Genomic DNA, 13,181 nt, shown 5'->3' with positions numbered 1-13,181 from the left:
CCGAAAGTATTAGTGGCTTTTTGATGGTGCTGTAGCTCTACTTCTGTCATCATTTTACTTATAAACCACTTCACTGAGGTGTCTTTAAATTAATATGCTCTAGGCTGACACTTGGCTTTGAAACACACTTTTCCAGTATAAAGATACAGCACTAGGGTATGTATTTTATATAACATACCAGATTTTATTATGCTAACTTCAGGTGTTTAGCTAAACTTAAAAAAGAGATACGATCCAGACCAAATTAGTTAATTCCAAGTTTTGTCACACAAACCTTTTTTTTTCCTTTTTCTAGTTTCCTTGAGATATAATTGACATAACATTATCACAAATCTTGACTTAAAACGTTTAAAGAAATTAAGTAAAAAATATAGTTGCAGGCTTCCCTGGTGGCGCAGTGGTTGAGAGTCCGCCTGCCGATGCAGGGGACACGGGTTCGTGCCCTGGTCCGGGAAGATCCCACATGCCGCGGAGCGGCTGGGCCCGTGAGCCATGGCCGCTGAGCCTGCGCGTCTGGAGCCTGTGCTCCGCAATGGGAGAGGCCACAACAGTGAGAGGCCCGCGTACTGCGAAAAACAAACAAACAAACAAACAAACAAAAATATATATATATGTGTAGTTGCAGTAAATTTTCTTTTTTGTACATTCACACACACAGCTACTGTGATTATGTTTGTGTGCCATACTATCTCATGGAACTGAATTATCCAGGCATAAATAAAGTAATCCTCAAAATGAAAGAAGCATTTATCACAGATGATTAGAGAGGCTTTCAACTATTTCAATAATATGATAAACTTTTTTTTTCCTTATAAATTTATTTATTTTTGGCTGCATTGGGTCTTCTTTGTTGCCGCGCGCAGGCTTTCTCTAGTTGCGGCAAGCGGGGTCTACTCTTCCTTGCGGTGCATGGGCTTCTCATTGCAGTGGCTTCTCTTGTTACGGAGCACAGTCTCCAGGTGTGCAGGCTTCAGTAGTTGTGACATGCAGGCTTCTCTCTACTTGTGGCACGCGGGCTCCAGAGTGCGCAGCCTCATTAGTTGCAACTCACGGGCTCTCTAGTTTGGCACGTGGGCTCCAGAGCGCATGGGCTCTTTAGCTGTGGTGCACCAGCTTAGTTGCCCGCGGCATGTGGGATCTCAGTTCCCTTACCAGAGATTGAACCCGCGTCCCCTGCATTGGAAGGCGGATTCTTAACCACTGGACCGCCAGGGAAGTCCCAGAATTCACTTGATTTTAAAAGTAAAAATGTAAGGGACTTCCCTGGCGGTCCAGTGGTTAAGCCTCCGTGCTTCCACTGCAGGGGGCATGGGTTCGATCCCCAGTCAGGGAATTAAGATCCTGCATGCCTCCCGGCACGGCCATTTAAAAAAAAAAAAAAAAAAGTGAAAATGTAAGTTTTACAATTTAGATTTAGGATTGCCTTCCAGTTTAGCCTACAGTAAGCTTTTTATTTCTTGTAGCTGAAAGTTTCAGAAATAAACTCGTGGAGAGAAATCTGGCAATTGTTTTTAAGATTCTGTACTTTAATATAGATAATATCTAAATCACTTTCTTTATGTTTCATTTTGTTATATTAAAAGAGCATTAGGAAAAGTTATCTATTAGATGTAACCCATTAAAAAAACAGAAAACTGAGAACTTACAAACAGAACATTTAATAGCCTGTTCCATTTTTTACCAACGAAGCCATGTCTTGTATATTCATGGTTGATTTTACCATTGTAACAGGACTAAGAAACATTTTTTTTTAAAACAAACATGGCATAATTCTATCATGGTATTAATTATATTGTGTCATTATAGTATCTGACTTTGGAATGGAATAGAGATAAGACTTCATTAATCTCAGGAAAAAGATTACTGTATAGTCTGAGAAACAATGCATATAATTAGGAAGATATAGAAACACAGTAGATGCTGAGGATCAGATTAGTGGCTGAGAAACTATAGTTTGGAGTAATGATTGATCATTGAAGGTTGGGCATTGGGGAAGGTAGGACTTGGGCTCGTCCTTGAAGAAAGGGAGACATTTATAATATTTTGGAATAACTTCCTGCCAAGAAGATGCAGCGTTTCTTAGAACTACTATGCTAGATTTGTAAATGGTATACGTGTTAACCATTGCCCTGGGAGCTAAGTTATTGTTGTTGTAAATTTATAATAAATTTGTTATTATAATTGTGAATTACTACTAAAATTTATTCCATTAATATTATGTCATTAAAATTTTCATTAGTATCATTATAATACATATAATTACTATTTTAACCTGTAATTAAATCTTAATATTTTGGTTTTATTGAATTTTAACAAATTTCAGCTTTTATTTTCAGCACATACCTTTTTTTGAATTACTAGACTCATAAACTCCCAGTACTATATTGAGAACTATATTCAGTTTATATCTGATTTTTCTAAGAATGATGTGCATACTTTATCTGCTTTTTAAAAAACTCTAATTATGTGTAATAATTCCGCTCATTAATGATGATTTATTTTAAAAATTGTAGTAATTTCTATGACAAATTATAAATCTCATAAAAAACAGGTATAGTCTCAGAATTGGTCTATTCTTCTAGAATGTGGAATTAATTTATACCTGGGGCAAGCTTGATTTTATTTTGTGTTACTTAATAATTTCTTTCCCATCAAAGCCTGTACAGGTCAGAAAAGAGCGAAAGAAGCTCAGGGAGGAGGAAGTTCATCAAAAAAGCAGAAACGAAGCCATAAAGCAACAGTGGTAAACAACAAAAAGAAAGGCAAAGGCAGTAAGTGTGAAATCTCTAAATTTTTAAAATATAAAGATAATGGTGGATATGTCTTTTCCCCATTAAGAAAAGGGTATTCAGGATACGGGACAGTTAATATTTTGATTTCGTCTCTAACCAACCGCCCCCCTCCCCCACCAGTAAAATCACACAGAAGTCTTTTGATCCTAGGTAAATTCTAGGATTGAGCAATTTATTATTCAGCAGTGGTACTGATTGCTGATGAATGATCAGGTAGTCTTTTAAAAAATAGTAGCCAATATAATATAAACATCAACATCTTCGTTAGTTTTATGTTCAACAGTTCTTTTGCCATTTTATATATATTACGTATTATGAAATGCTTGAGTTATATATTATTTTTATTACAAGGAAATTGATTGCTTTGTAATTCTTCCAGGCAAAATCTGCCTGGAAGAGAACAATCAAGATAGCCTTAGAGCTGTAAATCCAGTAACTCCCGTGCACTACCTTTATCTTCGGTATCCTAAACTATGTATCTAAGAGCAGCTGTAAGAATACTCTGGTTAAATACGTTGTAACTAATGACTTTAGCAATGATTCTGTTTATCAACCTACAGGAATATATATACTGTATTTCTCCTGAGAGCTGCACATTTTATCTCTCTTTTGTAGACAAAGTAAGAAGCAGAAAATATGTAAAGAATTTCTTTTCAGGTGTCCCACACTGACCTCCTGCTGCTCTTCCAGGAGACTCCTGCCACCTCCACTGCCTGACCTTTGCTATCGGCCGGCTTGGCTGCACTTCAGTGCAGAAAAGGGTTATGCGGCCAGTTCCCCGAGGTTCTGCTGAGCCCATATGACTTCCAGGCGGTGAATATGGCATCCTTTGGGGCCCCGGGCGGCTGTGTTCAGCAAGGCCATGAAAGCCAAGCTGAGGCAGACCACTGCATCAGAGTGGGCCCAAGCCTTGGGTGGCTTAGCTAGGAGTTGCCAGGGGTTCCAGAGCAGCAGTGGGGGGACTGGGAAGGGATACTTTAAACGTATGTATAAAAGAGTGGTGGAGATTCTTTATTCCCAAAACACCACAGTGGGAGGAGTTGCTGTGTGTCTTTCCTATCTGGAACACTTTTCAGGCTTTTAGAGCTTAACTATACTTTTTTTTTGGTTGAATGAAGAATCAGGAAATGAAAATGGATAAATTTGATGCCAAATTGATCACTTATTTGGAGTAACTGACAGGATATTCAGAGTGTTTTTTATTACACTCTGATGTTTTTATCTTCAAGACTTTTAAATGACGTTCTCTAAGAGGGCTCATCGTCAGCAAGTCAATTAACATATTCATATAATTGAGAGATAATAGCAGTTGACCGCATATTTTCCCATTTTAATTATTGGGCTTACATCTTGATAAATCAGAATGAGGAAACAGTTCTCTGAGAATAATTTAGTAAAGTGAATTAACTCTCATAGAATCTACAATAATGCTTTGTATCCAGAAAGAGGTAATTTATGGAAATACCAGTCCCATAACCTGTTCACATGTCAAGGTGTTAAGCATTTCCATTCTAGTCCTGAGGCTTTAATCAGCAATGGCAGATGTAACATAATTATTACATAGACTTCTGCATTTATTTATTTATTTATTTATTTATTATTATTATTATTATTTTTTTTTTTTGTGGTACGCGGGCCTCTCACTGCCGCGGCCTCTCCCACTGCGGAGCACAGGCTCCGGACGCGCAGGCTCAGCGGCCATGGCTCACGGGCCCAGCCACTCCGCGGCATGCGGGATCTTCCCGGACCAGGGCACGAACCCGTGTCCCCTGCATCGGCAGGCGGACTCTCAACCACTGCGCCACCAGGGAAGCCCTGGTATTTTTTAATAAATTACTGAATATATTTACCAGGGTAAAACTGATGGTTTATTTTAGTCAACAAGCTATGATGTAGGAGTTTCTTAAGGAATCATTGTATGTAACAAAGTTTAGAGTTTATTCCCAAAGAATTCTTTATTAAATATGATGATTGTGCATCACTGTTTGTGGCCAAAGGAGTAGGAAAGTGTGACATGTACGCAATCTGTACACAGTTTAAATTATGAAAGTTAAGAGGTTTCCTTTATGAGTCATTTTAAAAGATGCTGTATTCTACTTTATATATATTAACGTAATAGAGTTAAAAGCCATTTCAATAATTACTGTATATTTGATAGTCTACCAGGTGTAATGAAAGATTAGTTTGAGTGTTTTTTAAAAATATGTCATTGACAATTCAGGTAAGAAGAGTTTTTGGTTTTGTTTTCCTTAACTGAGATACTGCTGTGTTTATACTTAATGATTTTCCAGGTTTTTAGGCAGGGTCTGTAAAGCAAGTTGTTTACTGTAGTAATAAATTCAAATGGTTAACTTTAAATTGTCCACTAAAATCTGTGACAGATTCTTTGTTACTTTTCTATTTACTAACACTTTTCTTCTTCTTCTTTTTTATTTTTTTTTTTCAGCAAATAGTAGTGATAGTGAAGAGCTTTCTGCTGGTGAAAGTATAACTAAGGCTCAGCCCGTCAAATCTGTTTCCAGTGGAATGAAGGCTCATGGTACCAAATCTCCTGCTAGGACGCAGTCTCCAGGAAAATGTGGAAAGAATGGTGATAAGGATCCTGACCTCAAGGAACCTAGTAATCGATTACCCAAAGTTTACAAATGGAGTTTTCAGATGTGTAAGTGACATACATTAAATCAGCAGTTAAGCAGCAGAAACTGCATCCTAGTAATTCTTGATGCTAGTAATTCTGGAAAAGTGGCTGTAACCAGACTGAGAGACATAATAACCATTCACTGCAGTGTAGCTTATTTGGATCTTGATTTGAACAGAAAATTGCTGAAAGATAACTTGTAAGGCATTTGAGGCACACGTCAGCATTGATGAGGTATTTCTGCTGTGTCAGCAGTTTGCTGTAAAAGCCTGGTGTTGAGGTGGGGAGTGGATGGAGGCATAAGTGAGGCAAAGTCTGCCATGAATCACTGGTCACTGCAGCTGAGCGACAGGCGTGAAAAAGAGACTACCGCAGTTTCTCACACAGGGAAAGAGTCTTAGGGGACTGAAAGTGCTTTAGAGCGTGTGAAAGCTTTCCTCCAACCTAAAAGTATTAGAAGAATCTAAAAAAGAACGAAAGGAGGGGACTCCTCTGGCGGTCCAGCGGCTGAGACCCCATGCTTCCCCTGCAGGGGGCGTGGGTTCCATCCCTGGCTGGGGAAGTTCCACACGCCATGCGCTGCGATCAAAAAAAGTTGATGGGACATGCATTAAGAGATAAACTTTAAAAAAAGAACAAAAAGCAGATGAAAGACAAAAATTTATCCACAGTCCTAACATTCAAAAAAATACGCAAATTAATGTTGTACTGTGGTGATACTGTACATGAATGTGGGATTTTTCTTTCTGGTAAATGTGGAATTTTTAACCTCTATGTTTAGGTCCTAAGATCTTTAATTCTACACACTCATTCATTCAAAAAATACCGTGCATGTGTTAGTGCCGAGCATTGCTCTAGGCTAGGGAAAAAAAATCTTCGGCAAACAAATGTTTACAAGCCTAATTGTAGTTTATCTGTCTTCCTCATTCTACAGCCACACTATATGTTCTCTCTCTTATATATTAAAATTGTGTTCACAAATGCATATTAATGAAAGTTTTAAATTCACAGCGGACCTGGAGAATATGACAAGTGCTGAGCGTATCACAATTCTTCAAGAAAAACTGCAAGAAATCAGAAAACATTATCTGTCATTAAAATCTGAAGTAGCTTCCATTGATCGGAGGAGAAAGCGTTTAAAGAAGAAAGAGAGAGAAAGTAAGTGTTTTTACCTTACTTTACTTAAACATAAAGCAGTTTGCGACTGTGCAGTTGGGCTCACGTGAGTTGTGTTTGTGTATCTTCAGGCAGGCTCTTTAATCCCTCTGGCTTATTCTCCTCATCTATCAAGTGGGAAAATTTATCTAAAGAAACAGTTATCTCAAACCATAATATTCACTTTCACGGAGCTTACAGTCTGCTTTTCCGCCAAAACTAATATTTCAGACTGTGAAGAGACTAGGGCAATGTTAAGGCAGTGATTGGGTGGGTTGCATTAGATTACCAATGGCTGGGACATTTTCTTTGAGACCCGAATGACCAGAGGAAGTGAGAGAAGTTAAAATCTGAGGGAAGGGCGTTGTCTTAGTTTTCTGGGGCTGCCGAAACAAAGCTCAGGTCTACCTCAGAGATGTTGCGGGTTCTTTTCTAGAATACCACAATAAAGCAAATATCACAATAAAATGAGTCACATGAATTTTTTGGCTTCCCAGTGCATATGAAAGTTATGATTACACTATACTGTAGTCTGTTAAGTGTGCAATAGCATCATGTCGAAGAAAAGAAACGATGTACGTACCTCAGTTAAAAATACTTTATTGTTAAAAATGCTAACCATGATCTGAGCCGTCATTGTGATCTTTTTGCTGGTGGAGGGTCCTGCCTCGATGTTGATGCTGCTGACTGATCCGGGTGGTGGTTGCTGAAGCCTGGGGTGGCCGTAGCAGTTTCTTAAAATAAGACTAGGAAGTTTGCTGCATCAAGTGACTCTTCCTTCCATAAACGATTTCTCTCCAATGCTGTTGGAAAGCATTTTACCCACAGTGGAACTTCTTTCCGGATTTGAGTCAGTGCTCTCACACCCTGCTGCTGCTCCATTAACTAAATTTATGTAATATTCGAAATCCTTTGTTGTCATTTCAACAGTCAAATAAGTTCACTGTCTTATATGGGCATGGTTCATTGCATCCCAAAGCAATTACGGTAGTAACATCAAAGATCTGTGCTCACAGATCACCATAACAAATATAACATAATAATAATGAAAAAGTTTGAAATACTGTGAGAATTACCAGAATGTGACACAGAGACACAAAGTGAACAAATGCTGTTGGAAAAAATGCTGCAATAGACTTCTGGATTCAGGGTTGCCACAAACCTTCAATTTGTGAAAAAAACACAGTATCTTTGAAGGGCAATAAAGCAAAGCATACTACAACGAAGTAGCCTGTATCACAGGCACAGTTATCTTGGGAAACTCTTTGACTGTGTGTTTGGAGAACTAGCTACTTTTAGTTCTAAGAATAGGTCCCAAGGAAGAATATGTGGTCACAAAGAAGTTTGTTATGGTAATATTTATAATAGCAGATAGAAATCATTAACTTGTATTCTCCAGTAATATATGGCATTGGTGAAAAATAAGTAGACGTTTAAATTTTTATTTATAATGCTCAAAGTATTCATTTGATGTTGGTAACAGCAAAAGACTAGGAATTATTTAGTTACAATTCATAAATATAGTGGAACACTATTCAGCTTTGAAAAGAAAAAGAGGTAAATCTATATATGTACTGATAAGGAATCATCTCAGATTGTTAAGTGTAAAAACCAAGAGTCGGACTCTATACTGTGCTTCCACTTGGGTTTTTAAAAGCGAAGTTACTAGTGTTTTCATTTTAAATGTGCATATCATATCTCTAGATTCTACAGAAAAAATTCCTCTAGAACTGGGGTTGTAGACATTGGGGTTGTAGAGATTTTCTGTAGAGACAGATAGTAAATATTTTGGGTTTTGTGGGCCTTGTAGTCTCTTTAGAACTACTTGACCTTATGAAACTTGCCGTAGGCAAGATGTAAAGAAATGGGCATAGCTGTGTTCCAATAAAATTTTCTTAACAAAAACAGGCAGGCCAGATTTGGCCCTGGGGCAATAATTTGCCAGTCCCTGTTGTGGAGTTTTAAAGATTGTGAAGCAGCTGGTAACAGTGGGGAGGGGAATTTGGAGGGTTAGGAGGGTCCTGGATGAGAGGGAGATTAGCTTTTCCACTTTAATATCCCAGCACTGAATGATTTCGTTTACTTTGTGCATGTATTCATTAAAAAATAAGTTTTCAAACACTGATTTATAGCAATGAGAGAATTTCTGTGAGGAAAATAACTAATGTGCCATTTGCTTTGTAAACCAAGTGGAGGAAAATGCAGTAGTTATGATGTGATGTGTGGTAGTAGTTATTTTTCCCAACTTTAAGAAGCAATTAGCTTTCCCTTCTCATCACCATTTAATTTTATAAGGAACTCCAGAAGCAGAAACATACAGGAATTGGGAGGGGGGAAAAGATGTGGGGATGGATTACAAATTTTTCCTGTTGAATTGGAAGATCTTTTTGACATTTGTTTCATTATTACGGAAGTCTATCTTTTGTTTTATTTCCATGTCTCTGTAGACTGAGAACACTGTTCATTTTCCTCTTTGATCCACGCAAGAGCGTTCCCTGGTCTGTCCTTTGTCATTGCTTCTCCTGTGGTTTGGCAGTGCCTCGTTACTTGAGATGCACTAGGTTTTCATTTCTTTACATAATGGTCTTGTAAGAATTGACTGCTCTCGCAGTAAGCTAAATGATTTTGGAGAACACAGCGGAATTTTAGTTTAGAGGACAAGTGCTTTACTTCCTTGTATATGCGTGTTATTAAGCTGTTGGTTTCCCTTCGCCTTAGGTGCTGCTACATCCTCGTCATCGTCTTCACCTTCGTCCAGCTCCATAACGGCTGCTGTTATGTTAACATTAGCTGAACCGTCAATGTCCAGCACGTCACAGAATGGAATGTCAGTTGAGTGCAGGTGACAGCAGGACTTGCTAAAGCACTTTGCACTTAATGGCTGTTGAGAGCCACGTCTTTTTTTATACTGCACAGTGGCACAAAAAATAAAAAATCAGACAAGCACTATTTTATATTTAAAAATTGTTTCTTGACAAGCTGACTTGGCACTTAAGTGCACTTTTTTTATGAAGAAAAAGTACAATGAACTGCTTTTCCTCAAGCAATAATTGTTTCCAACTTGTCTGGGAATTGTGTGTCTGGTAACTTGAAGGCCTTCCACTGTGGCAAATGGAGGCTTTTCACTGCCTGTAGAGACAATACAGTAAGCGTAGTCATTGGGCGGCCACAACATGTTAAGATAACTTACTGTATATGTATTCCCTTGTATTTTGTTAAAGCTGGAACATTTGATATTTTTCCATTTATTTATGAAAAAATATGAACCTATTTTCATTTGTACAAGCTAATTGTTTTTTAAAGCAAGTCACCTTAGGGTGGCTTTAATTGTATAACTCAAGCACATGTAATAAATTCAGAACCTGCAGTTAACAGGATATTAGACATCAATCCTGATAACCAAATATTAAAGATTCTCTTTAAAAAAGACTGAACATGTTTACAGGTTTGAATTAGGCTAAAAGGTCTTGCAGTGGCTTTTCACGCCCCTTCAAATTGGAATGGAACTACTGTACTTTGCCATTTTTCTATAAATCAGTATTTTTTTTTAATTTTGATATAATACATTGTGTGAAAAAAGAAAATGGCTAATAAACTGTATTAAATCTTAAACAATGTGTAAAGATTGTACTTAGCCAGTTCAAAGTGTATATTTATTCATAATGAATTATAACAGTTATATTTTTGTGTTTTCTTGTAAATGTTTCTTTTTCCTTAAATACAGATAATTCATTTGTATTGCTTATTTTATTATGAGCTACAACAAGAGGACTTCAGGAACAAGTAAACTTTATCGGTATGGTTCAAGGCTGTTGCTATGAACTGTCTCAAAAGGATGGCTGTTATTTTAAGTATAAATAGCTAATCGGGGTGGTAGGCCTATAAAAATTAAATGCCTTGTATAAAATCCAAAATGAACGCAAAATTGTTTTCACCTGTATTGACTTTATGTTGTATGGTTCCAATCTCTGTTCTGTTTGGCACTTGTATTTAATTCTACACCTTTGTAAGACATTTGTATATTGCGGATGTGTTCATTCAAGCTATTTAATACCTGGCACTGTTAATACACAGTACTTTACTGTACAGACTGTTTTACTGTTTTAATTGTAGTTCTGTGTACTTTTTTTGGACGGGGCTGGCATGTTTTATTTGTTTTCTGGCAATACGACGTGAGAGTTTCGAAGCGTTTTGTTGTAGATGCTAACGTGTCAGAATCCTTTACATTCAACTTTTCTAAGAAAAGCATTTTCAGTCTTGCAGTGTGTGCTTACAGTAACTAATTTTGTTGAAAATGGTTTCAAGTTATTCAGATTTGTACAGGACTGTAAAGATTTGTTGACAGCAAAACATTGAAGAAAAGCTTATAGAATAAAAGCTATAAAGTATATATTAGGATCTGCAAACAATGAAGAATTATGTAATATATTGTACAAATGTAAGCAAAGGCTCTGAAATAAAATGCCATAGTTTGTGAATCCTTGATTTTGTTTCTAAAAGATTAAGTAATTTTAGTTCATTTCTGTCTCTGTTGCCTGACCGAAACATGTATCTCCAGCATGTATTATCAGAAAGGGTAAAATTGACATCCAAAAAAGGGAATATTCTGCCTATAGGAATTAAAAGTCCATTAACCAGATTTATGTACAGGATTTGTTAAGCGTTCTTATATCTTTGCATACTAGCTTGAGTCTGAAGATGAATACTTCTGACTTGGAGGTTTGTCTAAAGAAGAAAACCAAGATTTTTTTCTTTAATGCTTGAAACCATTACTAGCGGCTTTTTTTTTTCCTTTTATTTCTTTTCTCTTTTTTAATTTTTATTTTTGGTCTTTTAATGTAATTGGACCTTTGTGGCTCTCTTACACTTTCAGTGCACTCTACCCCATTGCACTTTGGAATCATCTGGGTATTGTTAAACCACTCATCAATACTCCAGCCCCCACCCTCAGTCATATTTAATTGGTCTGGGATGGTACCTGGATGCTGGTCTTTTTTTAAAGGTGGCCAGTGATTATAATACTCATCTGGGTTGAGAACCACTGCATCACTCCAAACCTTTAAAATCAATAATTAGGTTTTCTGCCCCGTTTAATGAACTTCCCACCAAGAGAAAATTTTTTATTTAAAACAAAAAGGAAACTTTTTTAAGGCCTAAAAAGCCCAAATGTGTATTTTTGATGCACCTTTGTGACGACCCTTTATTTTCACAGAAATCAGTTTAACGTTTAAAGGATGAGTTTTAAAATCTATAGAACAGTGCTTCTCAAAATGAGGTCCTAGAATACTGCTCCCTGGAAATGCTCTGGGAATTTATTACCAAACATATTTTGGAAATGCTATATATAGCACATCCCCTTCTTAGAGATTCAGTGTTCGCATGTTAAAAACTTTAAGAAGTTTTTTTAAGGAAGTTTTTTCATTTAACTTACTGATTTTAGACTTACCTGATCATGAAACCCTTTTTTTCAAGGAACTCGCAATATCACCTACTTGTTGGGTTACAGAAACGGTGCTCTAAAGGAGAGTGATTCCAAACTTTGTTGGAGTTGAGGTTTATACCCTTGGGCTTTTCTGCCTATTTCTCCCTTCCTCCCAGCTTCTCCGGAGAGTTTGAGAATTTCATGGCATTACTAGAATTTGACTTAAGTCTTTCCCTGGTCCCCTAAACAACATTTTATCAAACTAGTTTACAATCTCTGATAAAATTAAGATGGTACATTTTTTTACAGTGTTCTCCAAAACCTTTTTTTTATTCCTACTGAAATAACCTGAGGGTGAGGTCTTGTTAATTTTAATAACCTGGGAAGGTTGGGGATGGTGGACCAGATTCCAGAAACCCCTAACATTTTTTACAAAATGTATTTGTATTTTTTTAAATGAAAAGAGCCCCAATAAGTTTAAGAAACTCTTCAAAGGGGTTAGTGATCTCTAAATGGTTGGAAAGCAGTTCTTAAGAACAGTGGGAATCATTTTTCAACTATCTCCAACCACAGTCTCTTTCATACTTATCACCTTTTCCTCTAGAAGTGTGTGCTGCCTTTCATTCTTTGTGAGTCCATTTCTTCACCTTTCGTCTAATTTTAACCTGCTATTTACGGATTTTTGTCTAACGTCATATGATGGGTTTTGTATGTATAAGATGTAAATCCCCTGGAGGTATAGTTTCATGGTTTAGCTGTGGAAGTAACAGATATTTAAGAGATCATAAAATTAAGCACTAAATTGTATGGGCATTAGAGTTTAAAGAGGGCAGTGTATGAGCACGCAAGGAATGTGATGACTGATGTGATGGTGACATAGAGGAGATGGCAAACCTTAGCATTTAACTGAGATTCATCTGGAAATGGAATGTGTAGGTAGTCTAGAGTGGAGAAAGGCCAGATTCAATGACATTGCGGTGTTCCAGAGAGGAAGTGATTCTTGGAATATGCTAGGGAGAGTGAGGAAGGAATCTGATTGGAAGACATGCTGATAGAAAAATGAGTAGAATGTCTTCATTGGATGGTATAGGATAGATGGAGATGCTAGAGTTGCAAATATGGACAGTTGAGTTTTTCTCATCTTTGTGTGATACCACATGCCAAAATAAGGGAC

The 13,181-nt window shown here is 37.1% G+C and overlaps 1 protein-coding gene across 4 annotated transcripts in view; it reads left to right on the top strand.

Moving 5' to 3' along the window:
* Window positions 1-12,140, top strand: part of ARID4B (AT-rich interaction domain 4B) — a 127,004-nt gene extending 114,864 nt beyond the window's left edge. For all 4 annotated transcript variants that reach the window (XM_022553212.2, XM_022553209.2, XM_022553210.3 and 1 more), the window contains 4 exons: window positions 2,658-2,771; window positions 5,239-5,454; window positions 6,442-6,588; window positions 9,304-12,140. In XM_022553212.2, the coding sequence (XP_022408920.2) occupies window positions 2,658-2,771; window positions 5,239-5,454; window positions 6,442-6,588; window positions 9,304-9,431 (605 nt within the window). In that variant the 3' untranslated portion in view covers window positions 9,432-12,140. The remainder of the gene's footprint in view (window positions 1-2,657; window positions 2,772-5,238; window positions 5,455-6,441; window positions 6,589-9,303) is intronic.
* Window positions 12,141-13,181: the final 1,041 nt, after the last annotated feature.

The sequence above is a fragment of the Delphinapterus leucas genome, chromosome 16, assembly GCF_059928025.1.
Source record: "Delphinapterus leucas isolate spDelLeu-1000000601 "Yukka" chromosome 16, BTC_Dleu_Yukka2, whole genome shotgun sequence".
Classification (NCBI taxonomy): domain Eukaryota; kingdom Metazoa; phylum Chordata; class Mammalia; order Artiodactyla; family Monodontidae; genus Delphinapterus; species Delphinapterus leucas.
Note: the sequence above shows the minus strand (reverse complement) of the source record. Positions and strands in the feature narration are given on the sequence as shown.